The sequence below is a fragment of the Aquarana catesbeiana genome, linkage group LG04 (genome assembly GCF_042186555.1).
Source record: "Aquarana catesbeiana isolate 2022-GZ linkage group LG04, ASM4218655v1, whole genome shotgun sequence".
Lineage (NCBI taxonomy): Eukaryota > Metazoa > Chordata > Amphibia > Anura > Ranidae > Aquarana > Aquarana catesbeiana.
Window position 1 is genome coordinate 318,875,362 of NC_133327.1, and position 17,387 is coordinate 318,892,748.

The 17,387-nt window shown below is 45.2% G+C and overlaps 1 protein-coding gene across 4 annotated transcripts in view; it reads right to left on the minus strand.

Annotated features, from left to right (window-relative positions):
- Positions 1–17,387, minus strand: part of PHIP (PHIP subunit of CUL4-Ring ligase complex) — a 262,408-nt gene that overhangs the window by 105,640 nt on the left and 139,381 nt on the right. For all 4 annotated transcript variants that reach the window (XM_073626842.1, XM_073626841.1, XM_073626840.1 and 1 more), the window contains exons 25-27: positions 16,798–16,905; positions 2,512–2,636; positions 1,928–2,010 (exon numbers count right to left, since the gene is read on the minus strand). In XM_073626842.1, the coding sequence (XP_073482943.1) occupies positions 1,928–2,010; positions 2,512–2,636; positions 16,798–16,905 (316 nt within the window). The remainder of the gene's footprint in view (positions 1–1,927; positions 2,011–2,511; positions 2,637–16,797; positions 16,906–17,387) is intronic.

A 17,387-nucleotide genomic window follows, 5' to 3' on the forward strand; every position in this document is an offset into this window, starting at 1 on the left:
CAAAGAACTTAGAACTGGAAAAACTCACGATTTTCTCTTATGCAATCCTTTATACATAAGATCATGTTTGGATAACTGAACCTCTTCCTCTTTTAAATCAAGGGTAGCCTTTAATAAGTCATCTACATCCTCAACAGATAACATAAATCTTGAGCCTCGAGTGGATTCTCTATCCCTGGGCTCTGTATCTGACCCTGATTCTTCCAGAGAAGAACGGGTAGATCTGACCTCAGAGGTCACTCAGAGTCCTCACTCTCTGCCTGCTGCGGAGTGCTGACTGACGCCTTCAGTGAAGACTGACTCTCTGCTGGAGTCTGGAGTTTGTCAATAAGCGTTCTAAAAGAACTGAATGTGGACGCAAGCTCATCCCTAACAGAAGTAAGCATCTTCTGGCAAGAGGCAACCGGGTCATCTTTTACTAGGCCTTGTATACAGGTGCGACAAACTGCTTTGCTCCACGAGGAGCTCAATTTGTTTGCGCAAACCGCACATTTCCTTTTAAGTGGCTGCGCTTGGGCCTTGTCCTGAGTCTTGGTCTGCAAGACAAAATAAATGACCCACAATGTAATTAAAGCCACCCAATCACTCCGTAACACCACGTGCTGGAGGGAAGAAATGTGTCCCCTTACACCCACTACTACAGAGGGGGGAGGGGGAGGGAACAATCACAGGGAAAGCAAGGTGGTGACAGAACACCCCAGGCTTACCTGTGAGGTGCTGGTGTTGGGAACCGCATCCGCTGCCTGTGCAGGTACTGCAGGAGGATCCATTCTGCCCCTCTTGGTCGTCCACAGCCTGGCTGCTTTACACCAAGAAACACCAGCAGTGTTCTCTGTACGCGCCATTTATGGAGACTGGAACCTCGTCTCCGGCACCCGATGACGTTATATGCCCCGGAAGTAACCCTCTCCAGGCACTTCTGTGGGCCAGCTTGGAGCGCAATAGCTCCGCCCCCTCGAGCGCTGCGGCTTCCTCCATTCCCTGCTCAGATCAGCCACGCTGTCGGCAGGGAAAGACAACCAATGCTCAGCTGAGCTATAGTGCAATGCACTGCACTAGGGGGCCCGACCTCACACCGGTCCTGGCCCTCTCCAGGCACTGAGGACAGGGAACAGCAGCACTGCCAACCTCCCCAACGGTGTGCTGCTTCTGGCAGAGGAAGAGGTAAGAGATATGCCCCAGAAAATAGCCATACAAAGCCCCTGCTTATAAGGCCTATGGGAGCAGGTTCCAGGAACATGTTACCCCCCGTCCGAAGGAAACACAAATAACTGACATGGGCCTGGAGGACCGCCCTTTTATCTGGTGGGGGTGACGTGTTTCCTGTACTGGTAGGAGGAGCCCAAGGTCACATGGGCTGTCCTGGAAGACGCTTGGAGAAAAATTGTGACAGGGAGGGACCTCCAGCTGATTGACAGCCTCAGCTCTGTTCCTGTGAGCTGTGTCCCTTCCCTCCAATCAGCTCTCAGAACTCTCCTCACTGAGCTCTGCAGAGTGTAACTTCAGCTCTCCGCCCCCTTTTTTTCGGAACTCTCAGACAAGATTTATGAATTCAGTACTTTGAATGGATGCGAAGAGAAGACTGATGGGCAAATTCTCAAATTACGTTTGCACATTTGTTTCATCAGAGGCCAGTCATGTCACTGGATACATATGAGGGATTACAAGCACTTTAAGTTCAAGAACAGACACATCTGTTAAGTGTGCTGTTCAACTGGTCTGATCAATATCTGAACAATTCAAGTCACCGATAACATTGTACTGTTTTTGAGCCATTTCAGTCTGTGAAAGGAGTTGAATATTTTCCTCATACTTTATATTAGGGGGGCTTTAACATCCGCCTACAATTATTTCACTATTTGATGCACTCTCAAATAAATTGTATTTTCTCTCACACTATTTCTTCTAGAGTAGCTTCCATACATACCAATGCTCCAATGCCTACGTCTTGCTTCATCAAACTGCTGTCGAAGTACTAAAAAATCGATTACATCTGGCATATCGTGATACCTGTGAGAAGACAATACAGGATTATAAACTTATACATACTTCTCAAATTTGAATAAATCACTACTTTAAGATGCTAAATAGCAGATTACCTCATTTCTATTAATCTCCTGAGTAAAATTATCTGAATGAACAGGCAATGTTTGCCATAGCAACCAGGGGCTTATCCATTTATTTTAATATTGTGCATTACCATGAAAGGCAAAAGTCTGATTACTATGGACAACACCAACTGTTCTTGAAGACTTTTTAACAAATTAAATCCATTGGTCGGGAACCCTGTAAGAAATTTTATTTTATACCACCATATAAAATTTAAGAGGTGCTTTTCTGTGTTTCAAACAGCCCATATAAACAAATACAAGAGAAATCCAGTCACAAATGCATTCAGACTGGTATCCCTTCCATATGCTCATTTCACCCACTGTAAAACCCACACAAAATATGTACATCATTTTCTCCTACCAACCCAAAAATAAAAAACCAACAAACTCATTTACTCACTTCATCGTGAATGCTCCTCCAGTCAGTTTGCCAGTATCAGAGTCAAGGAAAGCAAGTTTAAGACAACAAAGAGTCGGCAAACCCACTTCATATTTAATTCCAACTATCTTCATAAGTTCTTGCTCCTTTGGGAACAGAAAGCAATTTAGGAGTAGAGCATTCCAACATTTACTTTTAGACAGCAAAAAATATACTACTATGGATGTTCTAGTCTAATACATAAAAGAGAACTCAGGAATCAAAGTATTTTTCTTAATCATACATCACAGGACACAGAAGAGTTAATAGTCATTACTACATGGGTTATGATTTCAGGTGGAAGTGATACTGGCTAGAAAAAAAAAAAAGAAAGAAAGAGAAGAGGCAGGAATCCCCTACCAGGCATGATCCCTCCAAGCTCATCTAAGCCAAGCTTCCGTTTTGTGCTAGTGTCTGAAGGTGATGAATATTTTTCTGAGTCTCTATGAAGATTTCTTATTGGGACTTTTCCTACATTTTTGGCCCTGTCCTTAACACCCGTATCCAGAAAGAGTTGGGCCCTATCCGAATTGGTCACTACAGCTAGCAGGACAAGAGAAGCTGTGCCCAGATCCCACATACAAGAGTGAGGATAGCCTGTAATGTCTGCCAGTTGGCTCAGGATCCTGTATATAGTGACCTCCGATGTACAGCATACCTGATGATCCCCGCTGGCAGGGTGCTCTATAGGTTCAGAGCAGTGATCCTCCTGAAGGGAAGTAGAGTGCCTGAAAACACTGCCCACCACTATGAGAGAGACGTTTGGACCTAGTAAGCCCTGCAGCATGGACTGGTAAATGCCTCTGTTGACTTGTGGCAGGCTCCCTTTACAATGTTCCCTCTGTCTGTGGTGTTTTAGAGCAGAGGGTGGCATCAGGACATGTGTTTTTCTCTTAATTCCTTTTATAGAGGGGTATACAGGCTGTGGCAATGCTTAAAATGTGCAGGCCAGTTGGCCATTTAATTCTATAGGGATTCATTGCCCACACAGTTCAACAGAATCTGTTCGATATCGCAGCCATTCTACCTTCACAACCACTAAGCAAGCTGACTTCTGTCTATCAGGGCACTGCAAGTGCAGGAGCATGTGTATTTTTTTTTTTTTTGGGGGGGGGGGGGGGGGGGGGGGGGGTTTGAACCCAACCATGAATTGGTAAGACGGATTACAACCCTAATGGAGCTGTGGTAAAAGCCAGGCACAATCACCAATGTGCTAAAACACATCTGGGACAAGGGGACAAGCCCTAAGAGGAATCCTGCTAAAAAAAAATCCTGCTGGTCTGTGACTTAAAGAGTCCAAGAATGTTCTACACACTCCTGATCGAATGAAGCATTAGGGAGTACTGCGAGAAAGGCCTACTTCCAAACTTGAGGATCAACAAAGAGGGGCCTATCTCCAGGTAGGCCAGAAGTCATTAAGACATTCCCTGTTCCTGATTAAGGATGAGATCTGGCGTGTTCGCACACCCCATGTGCAGAGCTCGCCTCGGAGTCGACACTGTGCTGCGCTAATCACAGGCAGTGAGACATTTCCCGATCTCTGCAGCAGCGCATCGGGACAATGTCTCACTGCCTGTGATTAGCGCAGCGCCGACTTCCTGGCGGGCTCTGCACGTGGGCTGTACGAACACGCCGGAGCTCATCCTTATTCCTGATAAAGGACTAGACTGTTCTGGCCCCAAGACAGCCTAAGCAGACACAAGGCTCTCCTGCAAAGACCTTCATCTATAATGCAGGGTCTGAGACACTATCGGTTCAGAAGAAATGTATTCCATGAAATTGCCATTAAGTAGGACAGTGCAATTAAGACAGATCCACAGCATGGGAGTAGCATAAGGGGTTGCAGGGGTCACAATTGCAACCCCGACCCTAGCTCCGGGTGGCCCCTACAGCCTCCCTGTCATATCATATCCTCCACAAAATCCAGCTCCGATCTGCCCTAGGGCCCCACAGCCACGCTCCAGTACTGGGCTTCTACTTTGCCTTCCACAGTCCACACCCCTCTGTTCCCATTGGCTGGGGAGAAGCTGTTAACCATTTCCTGAATGGAGAAGAGCACAAGGTGAGAACAGCCCAGGATGGAGAAGAGACTGTGCTGACAACATGGAATGGTAACCGAGCTCAGCGTTGCAAGAGGAGGAGCGTGCCATCCTGTAGCCACGATGGGACCGATGTCACTGGTGAGGTAAGACACCGCTCAGTGTCTCCCAGTAACCAGCCGGGATTTTCTGTACCCCTCTACACGGGGATGTCTACTTACCCCAATTCCCTGACAATGGGGAAAAGACACCTCCGGGAGGTGACCTTCCCCCCAACACCTGCCAACACTGACAGAGAAACATCAGAAACAAATCCCTTAACACCTCCTGAGGGGCTGCAGGCTCCAGATTGTGTCACATGGCTTTGTCCTTCCAGATCTAAGTTAAGCCACTTTGAGTATCTTTGGCGTGCTGGTGGATGTATCTGCATGCACGTTGGAAGTAGTGGGGGGGCCAGGTCAACTTTCGCATCGGAGCCCACAAGCTTCAAGCTACGCCTCTGATCCACAGTATTGGCCACAACTGGAATCAGACAACCTCTTCCTGATGCAGGAAGAACTGTCATTCTTTCTTGATAGTAAAGAGATAGTAATACCTATATGGTGTCCAGCAGTGGCGGAACTAACAAACCTGACTGTAGAAGGAACCACCTGTTCTGGAAATCCAGAATGCAGCCCCAGAGAGGAAAATTCTCCAAAGAGAGGACCTCTCCCAAAGATAGAGGGAAGAGTCCCTGGCAGGCATCTAATAGGGAAATTAAGTGATCAGCCAGGAACGATCTGATCCTTAGGAGGTAGGCACACAAGTCTGCTCAGGAACTAGACACGCAACAACATAGGGGACTGAGGTAGACCTGAGAGGAGATGGGAGAAAGAGTGGAGCCTCTGAGAAGGGGGCCCTTCAACAATCTTTGCGCCTGCAAAAGACGAAAGATGGGCAACTACCTCTCAAAGGGATCTTTGTGTAGCAATGCTATGACCCCCTCCACCACAGAGCTAGGCAGGTGAAGATATCTACAGGTGACTGCAACAATGTAAAGAATAAAAAAACACTTCAAATAGATGCGTTTCACATGTTTTTGTGATCAAAGTGTCACATAAGGCCTATTACTTGTCTTCACAAAAAAAAAAAAAGTAATAAAAAAGCATCTATTTAGAGTGCTAGTGACTTTGCATTTGGATCTGGCATGGTACCTACTGTAACTGTGGCATTCACTTCAAGCACCCAACATTACGAGGTCAATTGCTGTGAGAATTGCAGCTTCTATTTGGACTTTACAGAACCTACAGGTGACTGAATATAAACCTAATGAGGCTAGACTGAGGCATTCTTTGCAAGCTTACAACCACTCGAGGCGTTGTCTGCCCGAACCCATGGTGACTGCATTCTTGACAGATCATCTGAGCACCTCACAATAGGGATGCCAAGAAAAGGTGCAGGAGCAGCATTGAAGATTCAAAATATTGCGAGTATGAATGGCCCTCTAGGGAAGGTGAAGAACACTGAAGGCTACTAGGTACTGTACCAATGATAACCTAACATACAGCAAGGGAGGATTACTCAGAGAGAGAAGCTGGTCATAATAGATTGCATCTACAGAAGTGGTACTAACAAAAGAATTATTGCAGTGGGATTATCCCCTGTGCGTAGGCACGTTGCAACTAAACTAAGCTCAAGGTATGCGGCAAAACCACAGGTACTCACAAAAAAAGGTAATTGGTGGCACCTAGGTCTGAGGGCCGGAGGTAACCAAGGTCACTTTAGATAAGAAGTAGAAATGAACCAGAAATCGGCATTTCTTGTGGCTCTATTGCAAACCAAGAACAGCTGCCATGCTTCGAGTATGCTGAATGTCAAGAAAGAGCACAGGGTGGGTGCATAACACTCCTCAGTGGCTTACATTTGGAAAAAAAATCTTGGAGAATTGCTTGAAGAACTGTGGTAAAAGCTTAAAAAGTGGCTAGACTTCTCCTGCCTGGCAGAGTTGAAGCAATTCATCCTCCTAGGACACCAAAAAAAAAGTAGAGAAGATGACATCCTGAGCTGGCATACGGATTGTTTTAATTTTTTTTTGTCTGTCGTTATCCAATCCTTCTGCAGGGTGGCAGTATAATCGGAGGTTCAGGACTATCTTTCGTTAGAAGAAAAAAAAGGCAGGTGCCATATTTAAAAAAGCTGCTCCCCACTGCGCTACCTTATCGACATCTTCAATTCTGTTAGCCTCCTTGGAGCAAAACACTAAATCAACTTGAACTATTTTTAATCCTTATGCTGCTAGCATTATTAAACAGGAAGGTATATTAATATTTACATTTCTTTAGTTGCTTCTTGGTCTCTGGCCTAGGCCAAAATTATATTTTACATCCCATAAGCCTTCATGGGCATTTTTTTCTTTCATCTGGGAGAAGGGGCTCCCTCAGCTAAGCACATCCTCATGCTTGAAATGTTTGTAAAGCTTAACATATAAAAAAAAAAAAAAAAAAAAAGTTAGAGCAGAGCAGCTTGGATCCTCCTCTTCTTGGGTCCCTCGCCTGCGGTTCTGGCTCCTTCCTCCCCACAAGTACCCCTGTAGGAAGCTGCTTCCCATGGGGACACTTGTGCGTGCCTGACCCCGCCTTCTGCTGACAGGGTTTGACTGACAACAGCAGGAGCCAATGGCTTCCGCTACTCTCAGCAAAGCCTGTCAGGACCGGAAGAGGAGCTGCTGCAGATGTGTGCAGCGCTGGACAAAGAAAGTGTTCAGATGATTGAGGGGGAGCCAGTAATAAAAGTTGTTTTTACCTTAATGCAGAAAATGCATTAAGGAAAAAAACCTTTTACCTTTAGAGCCACTTTGAGCTAAGGGCATATGGTTCCAAAAGTAAATACTACACTAATCATCTGCCCTTACTTAAAGAGGGAGTCCACCTAAAAAAAAAAAATTATTAAAAGCCAGCAGCTACAAATACTGCAGCTGCTGACTTTTAATAAATGGGCACTTACCTGTCCTGGAGTCCAGCGATGTCAGCAGCCGAAGCCGATCAATTGCTCAGCTCTCTGCTGCTGCCGCCACCATTCTCTGTGAGGGAATCAGGAAGTAAAGTGTTGCGGCTTCACTTCCCGGTTCCCTACTGCGTATGCGCGAGTCTCGCTGCTCGTCCTAAGTGGTCCCCGCTATCTCCTGGGACCTGTGTGTTTCCCAGGAGACAGCGGGGGGGTTTGGGGGGGGGGGGTGCGGGAAGGGGCGTGACTCCCGCAGGAGTCTATTCCAGGAAGTGGGTGCAAATACCTGTAGTAGACAGGTACCTGCACCCCCCTCCCCCTGAAAGGTTCCAATTGTGGCAACAGAGGGGGGGAATCTTATGAGCAGAAGTTCCACTTTTGGGTGGAACTCCGCTTTAAAGCGGACTTTCAGTCATTTTTTTCAACTTTCCAGCTATTAAATCTTCTGCCCTTGTTGTTTTAACTTTGGATAGTAAAACATTTTGTCTGCCAGTAAATACCTTATATAGCCCACTTCCTGGTTTGGTCATTAGCTTAGGCTTATGACAACATGCACAGCATAGCGCTCTCTCTCGTGAGTTTGCCGGGTGGGGGGTTGGGGTGCGGGGGTGAGTCATAAGAAGGCCAGTGGAGTACATCACGGGACACAGGCCATAGTAGTTACTATGTGGGTTACAGGCCACCTCCAGGTGATGGACACTGGCACATCCCAAGACAGGAAGTTCACTCCCTATATAACCCCTCCCACTACTGGGAGTACCTTAGTTTTGTAGCAAAGCAATATACATGTATTAGAAGAGGGGAGGGACCTCTGTGTCCCGTGACTTTCAATAGACTTTGACCGCTCTCACCACATCAAGAGAATGTAGTGATCTTTCTTCCACAGAACGAGTTTCTGGAAGAAAATTAAGGCAGAACAATATCCTGGTTTAAATGAAAAACCGATTCTACCTTCGGTAGGAATTCAGGATGAGGCCGCAATACAACCTCATCCTTATGAATAAACCAATATGGCTCTTTACAAGAAAGAGCAGCCAACTCTTCCTGCAGAAGATATGGCAACCAAGAAAAATATTTTTCCTTCTCAAGAGGACCAAAGAAATATCTTGTATTAGTTCAAAAGGCTGCTCCTGTAAAGCCGACAGGACTAAATTTAAGTCCCAAGGGTTCAGGAGTGACCTGCCTGGAGGATTAATCCGCATTGAATAAAGTTATGAACCAGAGTGTGTGAAGCAAGTGGTTGTTGAAAAAACACAGATAAAGCCGACATCTGACCTTGATAGTACTCAAGGCCAGCTTAATTTCTAATCCTATCTGTAGGAATTCAAGGATCCTACCCATGACATATTTCCTGGGGTACCAACCCCTGGATTTACACCAGGAGACATATGCCTTCCAGACTCTATAGTATACGACTCTGGAGGCCGGCTTCCTACCATTAACCAAGTAGAAACTACTAAAGCCAACAGCCCACGATCTTTTAGAATGTGGGTCTCAATAGCCAAACCGCTAAATTTAGCGTTCTTAAGGTAGAATGGAATATTGGACCTTGCGAGAGAAGGTCTGGCCATAGCGGTAGGGTCCAAGGGTCCCCTACCGCCATTTTTATGATCTCGGCAAACCAAGATCTCCTGGGCCACAAGTATCACCTCCTTCCCTTCTTGCTTGATCCTGCAAGAAGGCGCTGAGGCAGCAGAACAGGAGGGAACGCATAGATTAGTGAAGAAAACGATCCCACAAAAAAAAAAAACAAGGTATCTGTTCTGTATCCCATCGGATCCCTTGTCCTCTACACAAAATTGTTGATCTTGTTGTTTAACCTGGACGCAAACAGATCCACGTCCGGAGCTCCCCATTTTTGGCATATTGACAGAAAGATGTCGAGGTGAAGGGACCTTTCTCCTCGGAACAATTGTTGGCGACTCAAGTAGTCCACCTGCCAATTGTCTCTTCCTGGAATGAAAACTGTTGGTAGGCAAGGAATGTTGTTTTCCCAAGATAGAATATGATTCACCTCTCTCTGGGCTGCACAACTTCTCGTGCCCCCTTGGTGACTGATATGGGCCACAGCCGTGGCATTGTTGGATTGGATCCTGACAGGACAATTCCATAGTCTGAGTGTCCAGGCCTCCAGGGCTAGGCGTACTGCCCAAATTTCTAGACTATTGATGGGCAAGATCATCTCTGATTTGCACCATTTCCCTTGGACAGACGCTTCTTCCAGGACTGCTCCCCAGCCCAGAAGGCTGGCATTTGTTACCACCTTCCAGGTAACTGGTAGAAAGGATTTTTCGTTTTGAAGATTTTTGAATATTAACCACCAATTGAGGCTCTGCCGCACCTTGGGGGATAAACGCATTGGGAATTCCAGAGCTTGGACCTTCTTGTTCCAAGTTGACAGGATACTGTTTTTCAGCAGTCTTGAATGAAACTGTGCATAAGGAATGGCCTTGAAAGAAGCCACCAGCTTTCCCAACAATTTCATGCAAAGTTGAATAGAAGGATTCTTCTTTGTTTTGATCAACGGAATCAGTTCCTCTATGAAACTGATCCTTTTCCTGGGGCAAAAACACCCTCTTCTGAGCTGAATCTATGATCAGACCCAAGCACTGCAATCTCCTTGATGGTTTTAAGGAGGATTTTTCTAGGTTGAGAATCCAACCTAGGTATTCCAGGTAGCTGACCGTGGTGACCAAACTTAGGTTTCAAGCGCGCTACCGATTGATCTATCAAGAGTAGATCTTCTAAGTAGGCTAGTATCGTTATACCTTGAGCCCCTAACCTGGCTAGAGGAGCCAGGACCTTTGTAAACACTCAAGGTGCAGTAGCTAGACCGAAGGCGGAGCTACAAACTGGAATGAAGATTTTCTACCTCGAAGCGTAGAAATTTCTGGTGAGCGGGGAAAATTGGCACATGGAGAAAAGTGTCCTTGATGTCGATTGATGCCAGAAGTTCTCCCCCTTGTAGGATGGAGACTACTGATCAGATTGACTTCAGGCGAAAAGAACGGATATTCAAAACCGGTTTAGATCTTTGAGATCTAAAATGGGTTTGACATCCCCGTTTGGTTTTGGAACCGTAAAAAGGTTTGAATAAAAACCCTAATCCTTGCTCTTCCAAGGGGACCACCAATATCACTCTTTGAGACGAGAGATGATCCAAAGCTAAAAAGAGAGACTTCTTTTTTTACTGGATCTCTGGGAACGTTTGATCTGAGAAAACGAGGAGACAGGAAACCCTCGAAACTCTAGTTTGTAACCAAGAGAAATTGAAGAAGCCACCCATCTGTCTTAACATTGTTCCTGCCAGACCCTTGAAAACTGTAGAAACCTTCCCCCCACTCGAGCTAGCAGGGGTGCCCCTTCATAAAGAGGCTTTACTCTTTTGTTTTGTGGTTTTCCTCCCCCAGGTCCTCTTTTGGCCCTGGGACTGACCCTGAGGTTTACCTCATGAACCTGACAGTGGAGGCCGTGATGACTGCCTGGAGGCTAATGCCCCTGGCACCAGAGAACAAGCACGTTTTAAAAGAAAAAATGCTTAAACTTCTTTTTACCCAGTTAAAGGGAACTTTTCCCATTAGAAATTCTTTGGATATACCTATCCAGATCGTCTCCAAATAACCGTTCACTATGAAATGGGAAACTGGCCAAGAGCTTTTGCACGGCGCTTTGGCTGACCAATTTTTCAACCATAGGTTTCTACGCACATGTACCAGCCCTAGCATGAGCCGTGAGGCCTAGAGAATAGAATCTTAGTGTCTACTGTAAAACACAACGCTTCTGATATCCCAGCCAAATCTTGGGCCTGCTGGAATAATCTTGAGTACCTCCATAAACTGGTCCTTTAAGGACTGAGATACTCTGATCGCTGCCAGCACAGGCTGAACCTGCGAGCGAAATATAGCTTTTTAAAAAGGAATTCCAACTTCTTATCTGTTGGATCCTTTAGCATATGAGCATTGTCTACTGGACAAGTCAGGTACAGAGGATATAGCAGCGCCAACTGCTGGAAATCACCATTTCTTATAGAACCCTTCCTCCATCGGATAAAGTATTAAACAGTTTTTTTTTCCTCCAAAAAAATTTTCATCTGGGTGCTCCCACTGAGAACACATAAGCTTTTTTAGCCATGAATGGATAGGAAAAGCATGAACAGATTGAAGGGGCTTTAGTGAACCTAAACCAGAGGTGGGCTCATCGATTGACTGCGCTTATTCGCAGTAAAAATGTGGATCGGACCAATTCAGTGAGAGATTGTACCAACAACCTTTTCTGCGAACCTGATCCTTTCGTATTAGGTTCTTCGGACATCAGCCTCTTCCTGGTCCCTTGAGAGAAGTTTGTCATCTCTCGCCCCTTGTTCCTCAGCATGAGGGTCCTGAGCAATGGACGGGGACATGTTATGCTTAGTCCCACTCTGGGATGCAATTAAAGCATCAATTTTTTGCTCCAAACTTAGAATGGTTGGAGAAAAAAAAAACTTCCTTAGTCATAAATACTGGAGCTGAAATGCTAAAAGCAGCTGCAACATTTTCCCCTCCTGATGGCTCATTCTGACCAGCCATATTACTTTCAAGGGAGGATGCCATCTTTTCTGAGATGGGTCTAGGCTCCCTAGTGACTATAGTCTTTCTAGAGCCTTTTTTTTTAGGTGATTTTAACCTCCCTTCCGACCATAGCCCGATGCACAAAGCAGAAGGGTTGCATGCAATGCTTGAGCAATAGTCCAGCTCTGCTGCTGCTATTAATGCTCAGCCTGATGCAGTAGTAAATGTGTCAAAGGAATGCCTGTGTCACCAAACCTCATATACACCTTCGCTCTTGTGTCCCTCCGCAGCTTGCGGGCTCAAATCCTATGGGATCAACAGAGAGAAATGGCGGAGGGGGGCTGGAAGCTGCCGAGCGGCGTGCCGTTCACGCTCTTTTTTTTTTTTTTTTTTTTTCCTTTTTGGAGCGCTCCTTCCCTGAAGAAAAAATAGCACGGGGGGCGTCTGGTCGGGAGGCAAAGCCCCCCCAGACTGGAGGTCTGCTGCTGGCCGGAAGAGAAAACTGCTGTTTCCTGGACACATCGTGGGCTCTCTGAAAAGCATGAGACATAAGTGCTCTATACAGCCCCCAGTGGTGACACATAGGCATGACAACATTTACTAATTAAAGGTGACATTCAAAAGAAAATTTCTTAGAAAAACTCCACTTACCTTTCCCAACGCAGGGTTTTCTGTGGTAAACCAACAGACCCAATCTTCACCCTTCACAGTGGGTTCCATTAAATCTTCAGGAGCTGGGGATCCTCAAGGAAACCCACAATCTTGGACTTGTAATAGCATCACCGCCAGTAAAACTTTACAGCCTTAATACCAAAAAGTACTGGATCCCAGGGTCCAGCTCTCTAAAAAGAGAAGCGTTACAGGCAAGACCCCGTTTCTTCAGATACGAGGACCGGGTACCATTCAATTCGACCAAAAAGACACTTTGAATGGATCTGGCTGCATGGCTAGCCCCAGCAAGGATTGCTCCAGTGGAGCTCAGCACAGTACATCTTTACTCGTGACCAACACCTTAGGTACTGGCGAAAAAACTGAGGTACTCCCACCAGTGGGAGGGGTTATATAGGGAGTGCACTTTTTAATTTAGGGCGTGCCAGTGTCCATCACCTGAAGGTGGCCTATAACCCACATAGCAACTACTATGGCTCTGTGTCCCGTAATGTACGATAAGAAACTTCTTCAGTAATAAAAAGGGGCTGCAGTGTTGGAAACAGTTGCAACATTTGACAGCCCTGATGGTGCACTCTGACCAGCCACCTCAGATCTCTCAGGGGAAAGACTGGCTAAAAAACTGAGGTACTCCCAGTAGTAGGAGGGGTTATATAGGGATTCAACTTCCTGTCTTAGGGTGTGCCAGTGTCCATCACCTGAAGGTGGCCTGTAACCCATATAGTAACTACTATGGCTCTGTGTCCCGTGATGTAAGATAAAGAAATGGGCATTTATAAAGCATTTTTATATCTATACAAAAATGTTTTGCCTATTTTAAACTGAATGGGTTGTTTTACAAGGTGATCATTTACAACCACTTTAACATGGCTGCCACTAAGAATTCCAGGGAGGTGTTTTTAAATAGGATTTCTCAACATGGATGAAAATTGGTTAAATAGTGTTTTCCATATGTGATGTTCAGATACAGTTAAGTTCTGCTTTAAACCTTTAAAAACAAAGTAAATCATTGAATGAAAAAACAATACAGGACTTCTGACTTCCCAGTAAAATGCATTACCTGCAGTACAGTTAAAAGGTAACAGGATATTTAGTCTTTACCATAACACAGCCCAGAAGCAGTCTATCTGGGCAGAAGAGCAAACAATGCCACCTGCCGATGTAATAATGGGTCAAGAATTGCTGGATGGAACTTTAAGAGAATTTGACGTAGCAGCTTTTGCCTGAAACTGGCATTATGAGGCCTGAATATGCACCTGGTAAAACATATGTTTTAAAGCCCATGAAGCACTATCATACCTGGCAGTGTGTGTCAACAGGGAAAAGAACAAACCCATCCTTTATCCTTCAGAATACGGGCTTGAATGATGACTTGTCTAATCCACCTAGCAGAGCAAGAAGCACGGAGCCACCCTGAAAGTGTAATTTTGGCTCTATGCCTCTGAACAACCTCATTTTTGTGTGACATTAGGAAGGGATCTTTACAGGATAAGGGATAAGGAAAACTCAAGAGACCCTCTGCTGAGTTGATATACCATTAACAAAGGCCAAATAAGGGAATACCCCAGAAAGGTTTAAAAGGACAGCTTCTGAAGAGCCGAAAGTACCAGGTTAAAGAGGAATTCCGCCTGGGAAAAAAAATAAAATTCAGCAACTACAAATACTGTAGCTGCTGACTTAATATATAGACACTTACCTGTCCGGAGAGCCCACGATGTTGGCACCTCAGTCAATTTTCACATAGGCTGTTGGGTGCTGCTGCCGCCATCTCCACTAAGGGAAATCGCCAGTGAAGCCTTTCAGCTTCACAGCCGGTTCCTTTTTGCGCATGCGTGACGGACACTGCGCTAATAGACCCAGCGGCGGAGGAAGGGGGCAGAACTTCCGAAGGTAGCTGCCGCCATGCTCTCTCCCAGAAGTGGGGATGGGGACCTGTTAAAAAAACAGGTCTCCGTTCCCTTCCTCCCTCCTAAAAGTTGCCAAAAGTGGCACCGGAGGGGGGAAGCAAATAAGCGGAGGTTCCACTTTTGGGTTCAACAGAGAAACAGGAGAGCGAACCTGAGGGGGTAATGTATGAGAGAGAGAGACCCTGCACGAAGGCCTTAACTATTTTTTGCCCTTTCAGAGTACTCAAAGCTGATCCAGACCAAAGCACGGACAGAATGTTTCCAATAGAGAACTTTTCTGTATGAAATTTCCTTGTCTCACACCATGTAAAATAGGCTTTCCAGATGCAAGGTATTGTTGTGATAACCCTGTAGTGTTGAAGAGCTACCACATCAAAAATATCAATACTTTATTGGGAAAAGAAAAAGGAAATTGCTCATTTTTAAAGGCACTGAATATACAAACCATGACTTAGTTAAAAATGTCTATTACAAATATTCATTAAAACAAAATAATCAAAATGCTCATATGAATAGCATATCAAGAAACCCCATGACTGATACAGTTAACACAACCCAAACTCCATTTATTGTTTTAATGAATATATGTTCTAAATACACATGTAAAATAGGGAAGAGGCATAACATGCTCACTTCCTTTTGAGTGAGTTGTGCGACTTGATGGTTGATGTAAGTCACGGCCTTGTCCGACTGAATCCCCATAATGTGCATAGCAACACTTACTGCAGAGACAAAGGGAAAAACGAACCACCTTTAGGCTCTAGGATGTTAATGGAAGACAGGCTCTCCTACAGCCAAGACCCTTTACCAAGAAGGAATCTAGGACCCTTCAAGCAGGAGGTTCTCTAGGTACCCGGTAACATGAACTCTTGAGCTTGGAGAAAGGCTGAGACCAGTGCAAGCAGCTTAACAAAAACCCAGGAGGCTGTGGACAAGCCAAAAGGGAAGGGAAGCACATTAGTAATGCTGTCCACCTCAAAACAGATTGTTAGTAGGGCGGAAAATTGTAATGTGCAAGCAAGCATCCCAAATGTCTAATAAAGCTAGAAAATCCCCCAGATGGGAGGGAGACAAATGTCAGTTTCTATGCAGAACCTCTGGACTCCTAAGAACAATCTGAAAGTCTTTAGATCTAGAATGAGGCAGACTCCTCCTTGAAAGTATTCCTCTTTTAGTACAGAAGTAATGATTCTATGAGATAAAAGTTGCAGGGAGAGACTTCTTGAGACCAGAAGGCCAAGAGATAAACTCCCCCCCCCCCCCCTCCTGACAATTAGAGCACCCCATCATTGGGAAGAGGGCTTGGAGGGCCAGATCTTTCTACAAAAGAATATTCCAAGCCTAATTTTAGAAATGGAGTTCTGAGAGGGAAGAATCTTTCCTAAACTCAGGAGAAAAACTAGAACTAGAAAGCAAAGTCCTCTTTCTGAGGGAGGAGAGTACTCTTACCCACTGTGATCTACTTATCAAAGGACAGGTCAAACAGATGTTCACCTTCAAAGGGTAGCTGTCCAAGGCATTTATAACATTGTGGCAGAAAATTCTCCTCCGATATAGCAGACTGCCTAGAGGAAGGTAATGAATCAGACTAGGGGCCATCATCTGAATAGAGGATACTAAGACTCTGTGGAGATTAACTACTACCTCCCGTGGAGCCATGGGCTGAGTCCGAGTTAGCAAGGCCATCTAACCCTCTTTTTCGCTTGGATTTGCAATGTGCAGAGCAAAATGCCTCCAGAGGAGTATTTATGGCATTCGCTGCTGCAGAGAGATGGGGAAAGCCTCTAGTGGAGCAAGAAAAGCTGCCACAGCAAAGGCAGCCCCAAGTGAGGAAAGCGGCAGCGTGCTCAAACTCAGCAAGTGATCTGGATGCATGTATTGTAAAGCAAAGTGACCGCCAAGACAGGATTCAACAATAACATTAGAGGTCATCGTTGTGTCTTCGATCCAGTAGAGAGAAGAGGTGCATCACCTAAGGACACTAGCAAAAACTGCCGCTAGTTTGGAGTGGGAGGGATTATACAGGGGATGTCCCAGCAGTTTTTTGCCAGTGTCCAATCACTGGAAGTGCCCTGTATGATGTATCTATGAGCTGTAAAAATAAGGGACATTTTTAAAACTTACCCTCAACTCCATTTTATGCCAGGGTTGTTTCTTGGCATTTATCCGATAAATTTTATTCTTTTTGGCCATTTCAACATATGCCTCATGCCCTTGGCGAAAATAATATACCTAAACGACAGATTTGTACAAGTTGAACACACTGATGAAAAAAAAATCCCAATAAAACATGTAGCGTCACAATTAAAAATTGGGAGATAAATCAATTTAAAGGAAGCATAATGTAAAATCATAAACCAGATGATGTTACCACAAATACTGTTGAAAAAGGTTGTCAAGATTCATTACCATTATCTATAATATTTTAACATCAATATAAAAAGACTACTTGCTTGCCGGAATGTCAGTGCCAAGGTTTGCAAAGACAGAAGTAGATCCAAACACTCACTTAGCAATTCCGAATTACAACAGGGTCCTTTTGCATAAAAACAGGGGGCACACTAACCAACTGTGGATCACCATTCCTGCTAAATTTGCTGGTGGACTGCAAACCAACGACCAAAATACAATTTCCACAGGTCTTGCTGCTAAGCCCCACACCAACACATTCCTACTTGCCCATCAATATGAAGGGCAGCCTCACTGGCCATTAG